This window comes from Pteropus alecto, unplaced genomic scaffold (assembly GCF_000325575.1).
Source record: "Pteropus alecto unplaced genomic scaffold, ASM32557v1 scaffold63, whole genome shotgun sequence".
NCBI lineage: Eukaryota > Metazoa > Chordata > Mammalia > Chiroptera > Pteropodidae > Pteropus > Pteropus alecto.
In genome coordinates this window covers 1,242,428-1,260,259 of record NW_006434897.1, presented here as the reverse complement: position 1 = coordinate 1,260,259, position 17,832 = coordinate 1,242,428, and the positions used below count along the sequence as shown (strand labels likewise).

Here is a 17,832-nt window from a genome sequence, read left to right as displayed (position 1 = left end):
TGTTCATTCTCCTCAAGAATCTGCAATAGTTCTTGATTGTTTGAGATCCAGCTTACATTTCTTATCTTGCTATTTAAAGCCCCTTTGTTTTTTCATGCTGATGTCTGTCTGACCCACATTAGAATGCCCTCTCCTTTCTCAGCCATCCTAATCAATGACTTCTATGTCAGCTCAACATTTGCTTTCTTGCAATCACTTCCATCCATCACATTTTTTTCCTGTCTTCTAATTTTCAAGTGCTAAAGGCACACATTTCAAAATTGATTATACAATATAGTGAATTGCATTTGCTAATTGATGGATTAAGGCTCAAGTTCCTTCACGGGCCATGAGGTGATTATAAACTGTGATTCTGGCAAAGTGAAGACCAATAAATATTAAAGTGTTTGTGTTGATTGCTATCCATAGAAATTCCCACCTAAGTACATAGCCTTTCAAATTACTATGCATATAAGACAAAATGGCCAAACAGGATACCTTCACAAGATTTGCAAATTATATCCTAATTTTTTGTTTACATGTATTTTATAGCTCAATAATATACCATTCTCTGTATCCCCCTTAGCTATAATCCATGGAATAGTAATAGGTATACATTATGTATTGTATGAGTGCTTGTAAAATTAAAAAGTTTAATTATGGCTTTAGCAAACTTACTAGGAAAATAACTAAAACTTTTCAAAGGAAAATGCAGCTACTGTTTTCTGCCTGGGGTTGAAGTAATAAATAATCACAGATAGAGTGATTCCTATTTCCAAGTCAGCCCAGTTGCCCATTTCTTAGGGGCCTGGGTTCTGATGCTCTCCCATAAAGACTGGTGGATTGGATCCGCTTTGGCTTCCAGTGGAGAACAGGGAATTATATTGAGCAGTCTCAGCCAGGGGTATGCTGAGAGTTAAGGTGGACCATAAGTGGAGTTGGAAGAAGGCATGGTAAGCAAGCTAGTGAAGAAGTAATGGATATACAAGTCAAACAATAGGGCTTACATAAATACCCACGGAATTGGGGTGTCAAAGCTATGGGTTGTGTCAAAGAATGATGAGACCAATACTCAGTATCTGCAAAAAAAAGACAGAGCGGAATTTACTGACTGTTGTAGTGAGGGAAACCTCTGCTGGTCAGGCAGTCATTCTGAGCAGAGCAGACTGCTATCTTATGTGGGTTTTTTAGAAGTGTGGAATTGGGGTTGGTGGCTTTTCAAGGGCGTTCACATCATCTGATGAAGAGTATTTACTCAAATGAGACAGTTATTGATCGGCACTCAGAAATAAGTTCATTGGAATGAGCCCGTTCTTGATTGGCCAGAAATAATGGGTTGTCACTGATGGGCTGGCTTGCAAAACCAATAGGTTTACTGAAGCAAGTTGCTGATTGAGCAGGTTTAAAATTAGTTGTGTTGGTTATTTGTTTCCATGGCTACAGAACAATCAATCTTTTCCTAGGAATGTGGTAATTTTTTTTTTTTTTCCTTAAGTGGAATGGGAATGCATCTAGAATTCAGAACAGAGATGGGATCATAAGATTTACACTAGACCGTTTTCAGGGAAATCTTTCAGAAAAATAACTAGGAGAAGGTAAAAATGACCCTGGCCCCAGGTAATGAGGCAATTGTAACAAAGTAGATAAACAAATGCAAGGAAGACCTATTTCTTTCTATTTTCCAAGGAACCAAAGCACATAAACTAGTCTTCTATGGATTTATGAGGACTCTCATGTCCAGTAAGAGCCTGGAACAAGGATCAGCAAACTTTCTCTATACAGGCTGAGATGGTAAATATTTTAGGCTTTGCGGGTCATAGGTTCTGTCTCTAACTACTCAGCTTGGCAACTATAGTGCCAGAGCAACCATATGCCTCATGTAAACAGATGAGTGTGACCAGATTTGGTCTAGAGTAGCTGGATTTGGCTTGTGGTAGTTAAATTGTGGATTTGGCTTGTGGCACACAGACTGTAGTTTGCTGACCCCTGACCTACAGCAAGTAATCTCTCAATTGCATCTACTGTCAGTGATTCAAAAACCAAAATATCTGAACCCCCCTGACCAAGAAAGAGTACATAAATACTAAGTAGTTGCTGACTGACTAACTTCTGATATCTTGTCTGGTTGGATGTCATCGATTCTGGGCCAGATTGGAATACTCATTGAGAAATAGCTGGGGTCAGGCTAGAGCCGGAGCAGAGATTGAATTTGAACGAAAAAGCCTCCAATGTCCCACTTGCAAGAGGTCGGGATGATTCATGCTATTGTTGCTATCCCCCAAACCCCTTAACGCTTGCTAGTCCCTGCTACGGGGCTAGCAGTAATGTATCCGCAGGCTACTGCTATTCTTTTAACATCGTTTTATCTACTCCAGCTGAAGAGATTTTGTCCTTTGAAAACTGCTAGCTTTGCCAGCTGACATCAGAGAACTTGGCTTTGAAACATATTTAGCTTTTTTGGAGGCTAAAGGATAACCTATCCCTTTTAGCTTCCTCCATTAGGCTTCCGCAGGTCAGAGCTGATTTAAATGACAGCAGTTGTGAAGTCACCTTGACACCTTCCTCCAAAATGCCCAGGGATCTTCTTGAAAATAGGACATCCTTTGTTCTGCTGTGGTATTTTGGCATTTCTGAGAGTAGTCATGGAGTTAGCCCACCATAGTAGAGTTTCAGAAAAGCACTTTTAAAATTCCCTTTTTCCCTTTTGGGGGAAAAGCAATAGCTCATATCAGCAAATCTCTTGACTGTGGCTTGCACATCTTAAGACTCTTTGTAAATCAATACTCTGGAGTATACAGATATGATAGCTCAGAGAAGTTTCTGAAATTGATTGGACTCTGGTACCACTTGTATGCATTTTGGGCTCAGAAAAAAATATTTCAGACTTGAATTTCAGATACAGTCCATGGAGAAACAAATATTGTTTGAAGAGTGTCTTTTAGTGTATTTTTGTTAAATGATCTATTCAAGGTTTGTTTTTGCAAGTGAAATCTAGTCATAGCAGAGAATAAGGATAAAAATTTGTTAAGCACAGTGTTAATTTTGTTTTATAATGGTCTATAAGAAGTTATAAAAATTAGGACTAGATTTTTTTCTACTTATGTCATTCTTACATAGTAATATCCAAAATAGAAATAAGATGTATATTTACCTTTTAGAAACAGTAGCAAGAGATGTAATTTTTGGTGCTCTAACTTCTTCTAACATTAGGGAATGTTTTTTGAAATTCACGATGAAGAATAGATTGGAAAGAAGAGCAATAAAAATTTTAAAAAGATGGATAGTGAGAGGAAGCTGTCTTTGTCAGATATTTAAATGAATTATAAAGATATAGTTATTCAACTATTAGCGGTATAAAACTAGGGAAAAAACCAGATAGACTATATTAGCCTGAAAAATATTCTGTTGTGTGCATGTGTATGTATTGTATGTATATGAATTTAATATATAGTATGGATAGTATCACAAATGGGAAATGAAAAATTTGCTCATCGAATGGGCTGAATCATTTGGTTAACATATTAGGATAAAGGCAAACTCGTTTTATACAAACACACACAGGACCTTAAAATACTTAGCATTTCGAGAGTTATATTTCTCACATAAAAGTTCAGTTGTTCTAAGCGTGTAAGGTAGCTGTACTCCTCAAGGTCATTCAGAAGGCTAAGTCCATTCAATCTAGTTACTCTGTCATCCCCTGGGACATTTTTCTTCTCCATAGTTGAAGGTAGGTTTCTGGTGCACCCACATTTCAGCTTGTGATAAAGAAGAAGAGTAAATGTGGAGCAAGGGATGTCTCATTAAGCATGTGACACAGAAGTTGCGCATAGCCTATTCATGTCTGTTAATGCGTATATGGTCACATGGTCCTATCTACCTGTATGAAAGGCTGGAAAGTGTAGTCTCTAGCTGGATAACCATGGGCTCAAACACAACTGAGAGGGAGAAAGAGCTCTAGTATTAGAGAGATTGCATACTGGAGGAGTTAACAGTCTGGGTTACAGTACTTACATGAAAAATAAAAATCAACAGATCCTCATCTTTTACTATATTTTGAAATAAATTCCAAGTAGATATATAATCAAACCATATGATAGCAGGTAGTAATAAAAATAAGTGCTTTTTATGGGTAATATCATTTAATCCTTACAATAACCCTATAAAAGATACTTCTACCGATAAGACTTCAGTTGATAAATGAATAAAGAAAATAGATCAAAGCATGCACAGAACAGAAGATACAAATGCCTAAGAAAAAATTTTCATATCTTTAATGTTCTGATAATAAAAAAGAAATAGTTTTGAAATGAGAAATCATTTTCACTTATTAAATTAGGAAATAGTTTATAAAATATTTAAACTTGCAGAGTGGGTTGTAGAATATTAACTGCTAGAGCCAATGTATGTCAGAGCCTTAGCATACGTTCTTACTCTCTGTGATCCAGAAATTTCACATTCTGGAGTCTACTAGAAAAAAAATCAGAATGAGGACAAAGCATTACAGTCTTACGCACAAAGTCAGAAACAATATAAATGTCTAAAAATGGGAAAATGATTAAATGCAATATTACACATGATTAAAATTGTTTACAGTATTAACAATAAGTGAGTATACTTCTGATACAATGTTAAGTGCAGAAAAATTAGGATATAAAATTATCAGATTTGATTTAAATTGGTTTTTAAAAAGCATAGAAAAGAGATTGGAAATAGCTATGTTAGATGTTTCTGGCTGTCCTCTGTTCTCTTTTACTGCTTCATCTTTGCTTTATTAGCACCTCTGTGGAGGTAATAAATATCAATTGGGTGATGTTGGATGATGGGCCTCTAGGTAACTTAATCTCTAAGCTTTTATGTTTCATCAGACTGACAATACTTATCAGATAAAGAAGATCAATTTTTAAAGTATTAGGAAAATTTTGTTTTATGATAATTTTCTTTAGTAATCAGCCTAGTTATCTAATTGGCGAATGGAAAGCAGAAGTGATGAATTCTAGATTAAGGTGTAAGTAGAACAATTTTTCTTTTCTTTTTTTTTAAGGAAAAAGATTGTGTCCATTCTCCCACCCCCATTCCCTGTATGGCCTTGGGATTGTGTCATTCTGCCGTGTGGAAGTAGAGTCAGCGCAGTGTTCTGTGTGCACATATAGAAGTAAAATAAATGTACTTGTGTCCTGTGGCTTGCTCAATGAGAGTTGCTGTCTTGGCTCTGCTGCAGTTAGTGTTGGTTGGCTGTAGATAAACAAGGAATATTAGATTTGAAGGGAAGTATTGAAATTGGAGCCGAGTTTGGGTTTCCCTTTCCTCCCACCTCCTCCCCTCAAGATGTATCTTTAATATGTCTTTATTATTGGGGCAATTTAAGTCTTTTAAAGTTGGGTCAAGTGAACTTCGCATGTAACATTAGTCAGCATTGTCTTAAATGTACCAGTAAAAACATATTTGATGGAAAAGTGGTTATAAATTTTTTTTTTAAAAAGGACAGTTTTCTTCTGGCTTTTGTGAAATGGATATTTTAGCTATCAGTTAAAATATGTAGACCTTGTAAAATCTATCAGATTTTCTAATGACAGTGCATATGGAGTAGTAGGAAACTGCTGAAAGAGGCTAATTTTTCAGACTGTAAATCACATGTGTAGAATTATGAATGTATAGAAGCATGTTATTTTATGTTTATCACCAGTATATGCAAATAAGATTATTTTAAAGTAATCAGAAGCAGTAAGTAACAGCTACACAAAATAGAGCATTTTCAATTAGAACAATTCTGATAGAATAAGACTAGAGGGAAGAAAATTTTGATTGAATTTAACTGGTCTCTAAGGGGCAAGAGAAGTGAAAACTGCTTCTAAAAAGAATATGCCTGCAGATTTAAACCTGCGTGTAAATATGTGAATTTTTCTTAGAGATGAATAGCAACAAGAAAGCAAGTTGGTGTTTTCTCTTTATGCACTGTTAGTTCTATTAACGAATACCATCAGGTGATCAGCATTTTCTGAGCAGAAGCCTGTGTGGCTAGCAAGTCAGGTTTAAGAAAAGGATGTTAGTGACTTAAGACCCATGTCACATGACTCCCCTCTCCTTGCTAATACTAGACGCTGTGGATCAAATTTCAACTCCACGCAGTCCTCCCAGCCACGTGGGTTTAACCAAATGAGAAGCAAAACCATACCTCCGAAAATGTTAGCTGCTGCTCTTCGCTTACCGTGGGGCCTCAAGGTTGGAAGCTGGTTTTCAAATCAGAGCGTATCCACTGAGTAGAATTTCAGTATTTTGCTATCATTTTGATGTTTTCATCTGGTCTTCATCAGTTTTACCGGACACTTCCTGCGACGATGGGGGCAGGAGCTCTCGCCATCTGTGTGAGTATAGGCCGCCCCTGTCTGTTCACTGCCAGGACTCTGGGGAGGCCTGGGCCCTCCTGCTTTTGATGAGAAATTTGTGTGACTCTGTTTTACCTATTTAGGAGGTGGGGGAAGATCTGTTATTTAAATTCCTGTCTATTCAAATGGACATTAAGCATTATTTTAGACATTCAGCATTTCTGTCCACTTTCCTTTTTAAAAAAGAAGGAAGATGCATGCTGAGTTTATTTGGTTAAGTCATCTTGATTTAATGTAGAGCACTCTCAAGCATTTTAGACTTTCTTGTTCTGAAAGAGTTAAATATGAATGCTCAATTGTAGTTGTTGGGAAAATCTTACGGTTAAATTGAGAAAGAATTAACATAACCATTAATTTTTTACTTCTGAGTATGTGTAGGACATCTTTTCACATTCTTTTTCCATTTAGTAATTCTGGAATTTGTTTCAGCATGGTTGCTGAAAGTGATGGTGGAAAAACTTGGTTGATAAATATTTGTGATTTGTTAATCAACTGTAGAAAGTTCTGCTTGTTTTAATACAATAGCATTGACAAATAACATTGATATAAAATCCATGGGAAAAATGTGTATATTTCTGGGGCTGAAATTCATCAATTTCAAAGTAATTCTGTTGGTGCTTATACAGAACTTTTGGAATAACCAAGTATTGCCAATTATAATTTACAAAATGCTATAATTAAAATTTGTATATCAATATATAGAAAATGGAGAAATATATCATACATATTTGTATTTCAAGTTGGTAGTATATTCCAACGGGCATTTTATTTGTACTAAATGAGGAATATCTTACTCTTTATTATACCTTAACTGCTCACTTGTGTTTTATCACATTTAGGTCCAATCTTATATTTTTCTTTTTCAAGTTTCAGAAAGACCTGCAATTTGCTGTAGGTCATGATGGCATTCAAAAGTGTCCAGAAATCTCTGGGCAATTTTTGACACACAGGCCCAGAATGGTCACCAGATGGTACACCAGCCCCAGAGATTGAATTTTCTGAGTAAAACTGCAGGGCGACTTCCTCATTTCCACGCTCAGAACTTTTCGGCATCCTGCGTGCCAGTCTGTCTGTCTTTCCCTTTTAGCCCTGAGGCTTTTAGTGTCCAGGTAGTTATCTTTTTATCACTCCAAAGAGTTTCTTTCAAAATCTGATTTTTCTTCCTTTGTGTAAATATCGAGCTTGCATTTTACTATAGACTAATGTCTGCATTTTCCCAGCTTTATAAAAGGAATACTTAAGAACTAGAAATGTGTAGAGGCAGCAGATTGACCTATTTGTCCTGAGATTTGTAGTCATCGCTGATTGTCTGATTAGATCCTTCTTGCCCTCCTGCATACATTGATCTAATCTTGACTGAAGTGCAAACTGACCCATGTATGAAATCCATCTTTTCATTTATATCCAAAGTTTGTACAAAATTTTAAGACTGACATAAAAATCATACCATTTATGAGATTATTCACTCTGATGCGATTGTCCCACTTTTACTGTAAGAGGAAATATTTGTAGTTTTAGGATTCGAAACATAGATGTTCTGTAAAAAAGATAGCTACTTTTTAAAATAATGTTTGTGGCAGAAAAGTAACTAAGTCACCTATAGATGCATGCATATGGGTTGATGTACATCTTTTTTTAGTTTGCGACCTTTGTACTTAGTAGGTATATCTTATGTGTAGCAGCTGCTCAAATATCCTGCTAACTGAAGATAGTCTTCAGACAATAGAGTGTAAGATATTTGGGTGTTTGAGTGGGGAGGAGACAGAAAGAGAGAACTTATAGATCCTTGAAGTAGGGCACAGACTGCTTTAAAGATACTCATTCTTCGGTCCTGACTAACCAGCTTTCTCTTCCTCACTTCTTTTGTTTTCCTCATTTCCATATTGGTAGGGCAGTTAGTAAAACTATAGAGGGCTCACAAATTTACTTATATTGCTACTCATGCGTACAAAGAGGTAGGTTCTTTACTATAAAATCTTTTTTCTTAGTAAGTCATCCCTAGGCAGAATGGGAAACTGTACTTGCCAATTAATGTTGTCTTAGTCATTTCTAGTTTTAAATGTCAGTTTTGGATGACTCAGGTTCTCGCAGGTGAATCCTGAGTCTTTCAGATTCCCTGCCCCTCCTGCTGTTCTGTCCAGGGTGTCATCTGGGCATTTTGAGGAGAGGTGGGTAAGAGTGAAGAGTTAGCATATTCTAGTGGATGTAGAACGAGGGGACCTAGAACATGTGTGTAGATTCTTGTACTCTGGATGTTCTTATTCATGGGTGAGTTCAGGTATCAAATCTGTGACTAGTGAATTTGTGGATCGGTTCTCTTGGTATAATCAGTGCCTAGTGGTCCACTCTTCCTGATTTAGCCCAAGTCTTGCTGGTGCTGGCAACAGTTCCAGGGGTATCCAGGCCTTTGTAACCTTGTCCTTAACTTGGGCATCTCGCTCCTTGTAGCCTTACCACATGGTACTATCAGCTACCTTATATATATCACATAGTGTAGGCAGGAGCTGTGGTCAGAGTACACAAAGGCTCACCAAATTAAGATACTCTTGTTGCTGATTTATTGAATCAACTTAAAACACAGTACAAAGCAAGGAGGGAAAGACAGGGTAGATTTACCTACTTAGAAAGGGTTGAAGTGAGACAAAAGCACCATACTCCCAGCTTCCTGTGTTACATAATGTTTATCCTGTCTGAATGTAAACAAAGAATTATAAACCCCAGGTGCTGCTGGCAGACATCTAATCTACCCAATTAAAAAATAGGCAAAGCTTATGAACAGGAGCTTCACATAAATACAAATGCTAATAAACATGAAAATTATTTAATTTGATTCATAATTATCAATATTGGCAAATTAAAAAAAAATTAATACCAGGCATGATGAGAGAACAGGAAATAGGCACTCTCACATGCTATCAATCGAATTGTAAATTGCAGAGGCATCTTTGTAGGGCATTGTGGTAATATATCAAAATTTATCACTTACGTACCTGTTGAACCAGCAATCTCATTTCTAGGCATTTATCTTACAAGTACTTGTACAGTTATGTAAAAATGTTTGTAAGAATGTTCATTGCTGAAATATTTGTAATAGCAAGAACTGTAAATAATCTAAATGTTAAATAAGATAGGTTAAATCAATTATAGTATCTCTGTAATGTAATATTAAACAGCTGTATGTGCCAATCTGTTTGACCTCCAAATAAACCAAGTAGCAAAAGAAAGGTACACACAGTAGTAGAGTTATATTTGCTTTTTAAAATAACATACATATATATCTTTATGCATAGAAAATTTCTGCAAGGAAACAAGAATTCTTAGGGATAGAATAAGAAGACTTTTCAGTTTAAACTCTTGTGTATTGAGTTTTGATCAAGCACATGTATTTATTAAATTTAAATTAGTAAAAATAAAGACTGCTCAAAGAACAGAACGGTAGCTGTCTAGAAATAAAGATTTGTTTGATTTACAATGAAAAAGGCAATTAATATTAAGTTTGAATATCTACAGTATTTTTACAGATATGTATTGGAATACATAAATTACTTGACATGGTCTAATATGTAAAAGGAAATAGACTTTCCCCGCAAATTTCATAGTGCAGACCTACAGCTAAATAGAATGTAATGAGGCGGTTTCAACCCAGTAGAAAGAAGTATCTAAAGATTCTACTGTCTGAAAACTTGAGCTTGTTGTCTTATGCGGTGGTCAGTGCCCCATCACCAAAAGTAAGAGAGAAAAGGCTGAATGGTCATGGGCCAACTTGTCATAGGTGTTCCTTCATGGAATTAGTGTTACAAGGTTAGATGCCCTTGCAGTGTTCTAGGATTCTGAGTCATTGTGTTACTCCCCAGAATGTGTAGCTCTCAGCCCATTATTCTTTTTCACTTGTTAGACTGTTGGAAATTGAACACACACATGCCTTTTTTCCCCTGTACTTCAATTACGGCTTCCTTTACATGGAGGACTAGCCAAAGCTGAAGGCAAGATGCCATGATCTTAATAAAATAGATCCTCCGGAGAAGGCTAGCATTTTAATTGTAAATGTAGCCTTGTTGGCCATAAAAACAGTAGAGATTTTTTAATGGAAAAAATTAGAATATTACTATGGGATTGCTAAATTTTTACTCCATTCTGTTGTATAAAAAATGTATAAATTACTTAAAATTATACCATAGAACTCAGTCAAATGGTTCATTCTAGGAAAAATTATTTGTAGACAGTAGCAGCGGAAGAGATGTGCTAGAAGAAAAACAGTTGTTCAAGGAGAATTTTGATATAAAATTGTCTTATAGTTAATTTACTTTTGGTCTTAATTTGTAAAGATTCCCTTAAAATTTGTTAAAATGTAAATAAATTATCTCACAGCAATTTTTATTTCTGTGGTTTACACTGTAAATCTTGTAGGCCTGCAAGCATTAGTTTTAAGCACCTTTGGCTTTTTGAAGCTACGCATTTAAGTCTTAATTTTAACAAAAACAAAATGGTTAACACTATAGCTCTTACTGAATTTTAACTCTTTGTAACTTAAAAAATCCTATTTTTGACTTTACATTCTGCTTAAACTTGTTGAGAAACAATAGCAAGCATATCCTTTCCAAGAGCATTTTTAAAATTTGATTCATAGCAACCTCCTGCAAAACAAGTCTCTTCTGTTTGAATCCTCCTTGGCTCCATTAGGACTGCCAACAATGCTTAATGAAAGGTTTATCAGTAGCAACGTTAAGCGCTGTCTTCTTTTCTGCAGATAACCAAGTGATTCTAAGCACACGAATGTTTCTGTGCTTTCACATTTTTTATACATAAGTGTAGCTTCAGTAATCACTTAAAAGTGACCCACCCCAGAACCTATTTCATCTAGATTTATTGAAAAGGGATAAGGGGAGCTACTATAATGAATGTGGAATGTTTCCAAAAGCAGATTAATTTTAGAGTATTCTTTCTACCAACATAAAGTCTTATTTTGGCAAAAAATTACTTGTGAACTTTTTCTTGTTTTTAACATCTCTTTTGAAGTGTAATTTACATGCCACAAATATACTTATTGAAAGTGTGCAGTTTAATGATTGTTTTAGTAAATTTACCAATTGTTCAAATTTCACTGCAAACTAGTTCTAGAACATTCCATCATTTCAGTAAGATCCCTATGCCCTTTTACAGTTAGTTCCCATTATCTGCCCCCTCCCCACCCCTAACCTCAGACAACTAATTTGCTTTGTTTCTATACATTTATCTTTTCTAGATATTTGCTATAAATGTAATCAAGCAATATATGTTCCCTTGTTACTGGCTTCTTTCACTTAGTGTAATATTTTTGAGGTTCATCCATGTTGTAGCATGTATCAGTATTTCATTCCTTTTTGATACTGAATAAGTTGTTATACGATATATCACATTTTGTTTATACATTCAGTAGTTGATAGGCATTTGGATTGTTTACAATTTTGGTGGTACGAGTAATGCTATGAACATTCATATACAACTCTTTGTGTGAATATCTGTTTTCATTTCTCTTGGATAAGTACCTAGGAGAAGAATTGCTGGATCATATGGTAAATTTATGTTTAATGTTTTAAGAAACTGCCAAAGTCTTTTCCAAAATGGTTGCAGTATTTTACATTCCCATTATCAATGTATGAGAATTCCAGTTTCTCCATATCCTACAGCATATGGTATTGTTAGTCTTTTTTTTTTTTTTTTTCAATAGTCATTCTGTTGAATTTCTTAGTGCTGTCTTAGCTTCTTAATGACTAATGATGTTAGGCATTTTTAATTAAATGTCTGTTCTTATATTTTGCCCATTTCTTTATTGGGTTGTTTGTTCTTGTTGAGTTGTAAGAGTTCTTCTTATGTATTCTGGGTACAAGTCCTTTATCAGATATATGGGGTTTTTGTCCTGTCTTCCAAATCAGTTCTGCCAGAACCAAAGCTAGTTTTCACTTCTGATTCCTCATCTTGGCACTGTTGTGCCCACCCAGCCTGGGAGGTAGAAGGGGTTGGGAGCAGGTCCAGGCAATGCTGCCACAAAAGCTCACTAAATTTCATCAGTTTTTCCAGAATAAGTGTTTTTTATTTATTTATTTATTTATTTTGCCTCTGGTTAATTGCCAAAGACCTGAAATGGTTGTTTTGACAATTTTGTTCACTTTCATATTTTTCTTAGGAGAGCATTTGCAGACCCCTTTAATCAAGCATCGCTGAAAATCAGTAGGTCTTGACTTTCTCTTATATAGAGAATTTAACTTTTTCTAATAACCTTTTATCTTTCTTGACATAATAGTAATACATGTCTGACGTAGAAAATTTAGGAAGTACGAATAAGTAAAAGAAAATAAGAATAATCCCAGATTCCATAACCCAGAAATAAACATAGTATGTTTGCTTATGTACTATAGTTTTTTTACTGTGAACATATAAAGTTATAAAATAGATTGTACTTTATAGCATTCTTTCTTCCTCCAAGTACTAGTATATTGTGAATACCTTAAAGTCTCATTTTCATAAGATATGAGTCTCACTCACTGTTACTTGTCTTTCTCCTGTGGTTGGAGACATGGCTAGAGGGAGGACAGCCTGAGACCAAGCCCCAGATTTTGCTGGGCATTGCCAAACTGCCTTCCAGAAATTCAAATCACTTTATATCCCACCTCTTTTCTTACTAATATTTTTTCTTTTCTTTCTAAAAAAATCTCCGTGAATAGAAAGGCTGACGAATGGTACCACATTACTGTTTTTGCCTTTCTTTGATTAAAAGACTTCTGACCACCTTCTGAGAAAATCTACAGGCACGGCTCATTTCATTGTGCTTCACAGATGTGATTTTTACAAACTGGAGGCAAAATCCTCCACCAGCAAGATGAGGACTTGCTTTATTGTGACATACTCGCTTTATGGTAGTGGTCTGGAACTGAACTTTTGTGAATTATAACTTTATTCTACTCCATTGTGTAGTTTTTTTCTTCGGGAACTCTAATAACTCATATGTTGGAGCTCATTTAACTGCTTTCTATAGTTCCCTCTCTAATCTTTGTGATTTTTTAAAAATGTTATGTCTGCTTTTCTCGTTTATGTCCTCTATGTCTCTTACTGGACGATCAATGGTTTCTGTTCTCTTTGTGCTCTTTATAATTTAGTCTTTACTTCTGAAATATATTTGTCATTTCCTTTTTGCCTTTTCACAATTTCTGCCAGTTTCCATTCTTCATTATCCTGTTGACTGAATATCTCTTTCCTAAATTTCCGTATTTATGCTTTGTGGCATCTTTTCATCATTAACTTTTTAAAAAAATTGTAAAATGTACATAACATAAATTTTATGATTTTAACCATTTTTTTGATGTACAAGTCAGTGGCATTTAAAATACTGTGCAGCCATTTCCATTTCCAGAACTTTTCATTATCTCCAACATAAACTCTGTACCCATTAAATAATAACTCCCCATTCTCCTCATTCTCCCCTCCTATCGGGCCTGGTAACCATTGTTCTGCTTTCTGCCTCAATGAATTTGCCTCTTCTAGGTATCTTATATAAGTAGAATCATACAATTTTTGTCCTTTTGTATCTGGCTTATTTCACTTTGGTAGTATTTTTAAGGTTCATTTATGTTATAGTGCGTAGCAGAATTTCATTTTTATAAGGCTAAGTAATAGTCCATTGCAAATATATACCACATTTAGTTTATCCAGTTAATCTGTTGATGGATATTTGGGTGGTTTCTATTTTTCGGCTATTGGGGGTAATGCTGCCCTGAACATTGGTGTACAGGTATCTGCTTGAGTTCCTGCTTTTAGGTCTATGCCCAGAAGCGAAGTTGCTGGGTTATATGATAGTTTTATATTTAACTTTTGAGGAGCCACTTGTTTTCCACAGTGCTGTGCTGTTTTACATTTCTCTCTGCAATGAGTAAAGGTTCATTATTCCACATCCTAGCCAGCACTTATTTTCTGTTTTTTTCTTTTTCTTTTTTTTTTGGATAATAGCCATCTTAATAGGTGTTAAGTGGTATATCACTGTGGTTTTGATTTGTATTTCCCTAATGACTAATGATATTGAGCATATTTCCATGTGCTTATTGACCATTTGTATGTTGTCTAATAGAGAAATGTCTATTCAAGTCTTTTGCCCATTTTCGAAGTGGGTTGTTTGGTTTTTATGTTGTTGAGTGGTACTTCTTTACATGTTTTGTATATTAATACTTTATCAGATATATGATTTGCAAGTATTTTCTCCTGTGATTTGCCTTTCACTCTGCTGACAGTGTATTTTGATGCACAAAAGTTTTTAATTTGACGAAATCCAGTTTATCTTTTGTTTACATTGCCTGTGCTTTTAGTGTCCTTATTCTCTTTTGTTAGTTCTTTTTGTTAGGTTACACTTTCCATCTGCTTCTTGGCAACATTTCCTGATGAGTTATTTCACGTCACGATGCATTTTTATACTTTTTTAAAGTACTGTCTCTGTATAGTTGCCGTTTATGTTCCTTTTTCTTACTGATATTCTAATGAGATAAATTTTTGTAGTATCAGTAGCAAGAGGTTCCATTGGGTTGTAGTGATGGGGGTGCCAAGGTAGCTTTTCAAGTTTCACAGCCCTGAGACTCCTTCTGTTGCTACCAAAAGGACGATTTTCTTAAATGACTCCTTTTTGCCCATCTCTCCTTTGCCTCTCAATAGGTAACCTGGGTCAGAAGAGCTCTACTGTTTTTACTTCATAAACTTGCCCTTCAAGGTAATGTACTCACTATTAGGTGGTCTTTTTCTGGTGCTTTCTGATATCTGCCCCCTCAGGGTCTTCGTAAGCATTTTCTGCACCTTTCTCTTCTTCCTCTAAGCAATTGAACCCTGTTAAGCTCCCTCTCAGAGTGTAGTTGCAGATAATAAATATTTGTGAGACATGCGAAATGCCTTCCATTGCTGTGCGCCTACTGGTCCTCTCCAGACTTCTCACAGTGCTGGTGCGATGTCTGCCGTAAGCTTCCTGCCCCTTCTTTACCTTTAGCGGCACTTACGTACAAATTGGAGTTTGCAGCTGTTCTATCTTCTGTTACTTTTCTTCATCCCCTTCTTAATCTGTGTGTGGTTTCAGGAGAAGTGATAACATTCACCAGATTTTTATTGGATTTGATTTTAATAGTTTTCTCAACATTTCAATACTACTAAATAACATAAAGACTTCCCATTTTAATCATTTTAAGTCTAAGTTGAAATTAGTTGAACTTATTTGTAAGCGTGATACAAGGCAATCTATTTTTAAGTATATACTTAAAATATAAAATATGTAAAATAAAAATTTTATCTTAATTAATACTAACTTTTAATTTCAGTGAGTGTTTAGGTTCCCAGATCTTAATTTTTCAGATTATAGTATCTTGAGATTCTGATTTTTAATAGAAGTATAATTAACATATAACATTTTCGATATACAACATAATGATTTGATATTTGTATATGTTGTAAAATGATCACCACATAAGTCTAGTTCACATGTGTACCATACGTAGTTACAAATTTTTTTCTTGTAATGAGAACTTTTAAGATTTACTCTTAGCAACTTTCAAATACGCAGTAGAGTATTATTAACTGTAGTCACCATGCCAGACATTCATCCCCATGGCTTATTTGATAACTGGAAATTTATATCTTTGACCCCCTTCACCCATTTTACCCACCTCCCATCCCCTTGCCTCTGGCAACCACCAATCTATTCTCTATATCTATGAGCTTGGTATTTTTTTTTTTTTTTTTTAGATTCTACATATAATTGAGACCATATAGTATTTATCTTTCTCTATATGACTATTTCACTTAAACAGAATGCCCTCAGGGGCCATTGATATTGTCACGGATGGCAAGATTTCATTCTTTCTTATGGCTAAACAGTATTCCAGTGTATGTGTGTGTGTGCATGTGTGTGTATGTACATACATACCTTTTCTTTATCCATTCGTCTATCAGTGGACACTTAGCTTGTTTCCATGTCTTGGGTATTGTAAATAATTCTTCAAAGAACATGGAGTACATATATCTTTTTTAATTAGTACTTTCATTTCCATTGGCTAAATACCTAGAGATGAAATTGCTGGATCATATGGAGTTCTACTTTTACTTTTTTGAGGAACCTCTTTATTGTATTCTATAGTGGCTGTATCGATTTACATTCCTACAAGAGTTCCATTTTCTCTACATCCTTACCAACACTTGTTATTTCTTTTTGAAAATAGCCATTCTAACAAATGTGAGCTGACATCTCAATTGTGATTTTGATTTGCATTTCCCTGATGATGAGTGGTGTTGAGCACCTTTTCATGTACCCGTTAGCCATCTCTATGTCTTTTTTTAAAATGTCTATTCTGCCCATTTTTAAATCAGATGTTCATTTTGTTTTAGGGTTTGTTTTCTCTCATTCAGTAGGTTGACTTTTCATTTTGTTGATTTCCTTTGCTGTGCAGAAACCTTTTAGTTTAGTGTAGGATCATTTGTTTATTTTTGCTTTTGTTGCCTTTGCTTTTGGTTTCAAATCCAAAAAGTTATTGACAGGATCGATGCCAAGGAGCTTACTGCCTATGTTTTCTTCAAGGAGTTTTATGGTTTTAGGTCTTATATTCAAGTTTTTAATCCATTTTGAGTTAATTTTTATGTATGGTGTTAGTGGCCTAGAATTCATTCTTTTGCAAGTAGTTGTCCACTTTTCCCATCATCATTTATTGAAGAGACTGTCCTTTCTGCATTGTGTATTCTTGGCTCTTTTGTCATAAGTTAATTGACCATATATGTATGGGTTTATTTTGGGGCTCCCTAAGTGGAAAGTTCCTGTTTTTAATGCTAATATCATAGTGGTTTGATAACTTTAGCTTTGTAATATAATTTAAAGTCAGGGAGAGTGATCCCTCCAGCTTTGTTGTTCTTAAGATTTCTTTGGCTACCTGGGGTCTTTTGTGGTTCCATAGAAATTTTAGAATTGTTTTATCTCTGTGGAAAATGCCATTACTTTGATAGGGATTTCATTACAACTGTAGATTGCTGTGGGTAGTATAGACATTCTAACAATAATTATTTTTCTGATCCATGAGCATGGATTATCTTTCTATTTATTTGTGTCTTTATAATTTCTAAAAATATGTTTTGTGTACTTTTATGGATTCATTATCCATGGATTCCAGGTTAAGAACCATTGTTTAGATCTACAATGCATATAGATAATATATAAAAGCTACAAAATGTTTATGTAAGGATAACTAATAAGATACCAACAAAGAGTTTTGAGTTTTAAAATTCATGAACTGCATTTGGGAAAATTGATTTATAGAATGTTTCTGATTTCCTTGATTTAGCAATATGTTTAGTAAATAATTCTTGAGATTCTGACAGTATTATTGGAAAAATGTGACTCCCTTCACCCCCCATGTAAAAGAAGTCCACAGATAGGTATTCCAGACAGACTCTGTGATGTCATCATGAAGCAAATTCCCCC

At 35.0% G+C, this 17,832-nt stretch overlaps 1 protein-coding gene across 3 annotated transcripts in view; it reads left to right on the top strand.

Moving 5' to 3' along the window:
• The first annotated feature begins 6,075 nt into the window (after positions 1-6,075).
• FAM13A (family with sequence similarity 13 member A) overlaps positions 6,076-17,832 on the top strand; it is a 240,562-nt gene continuing 228,805 nt past the window's right edge. For all 3 annotated transcript variants that reach the window (XM_015588464.2, XM_015588465.2, XM_006910727.3), the window contains exon 1: positions 6,076-6,341. In XM_015588464.2, the coding sequence (XP_015443950.1) occupies positions 6,267-6,341 (75 nt within the window). In that variant the 5' untranslated portion in view covers positions 6,076-6,266. The remainder of the gene's footprint in view (positions 6,342-17,832) is intronic.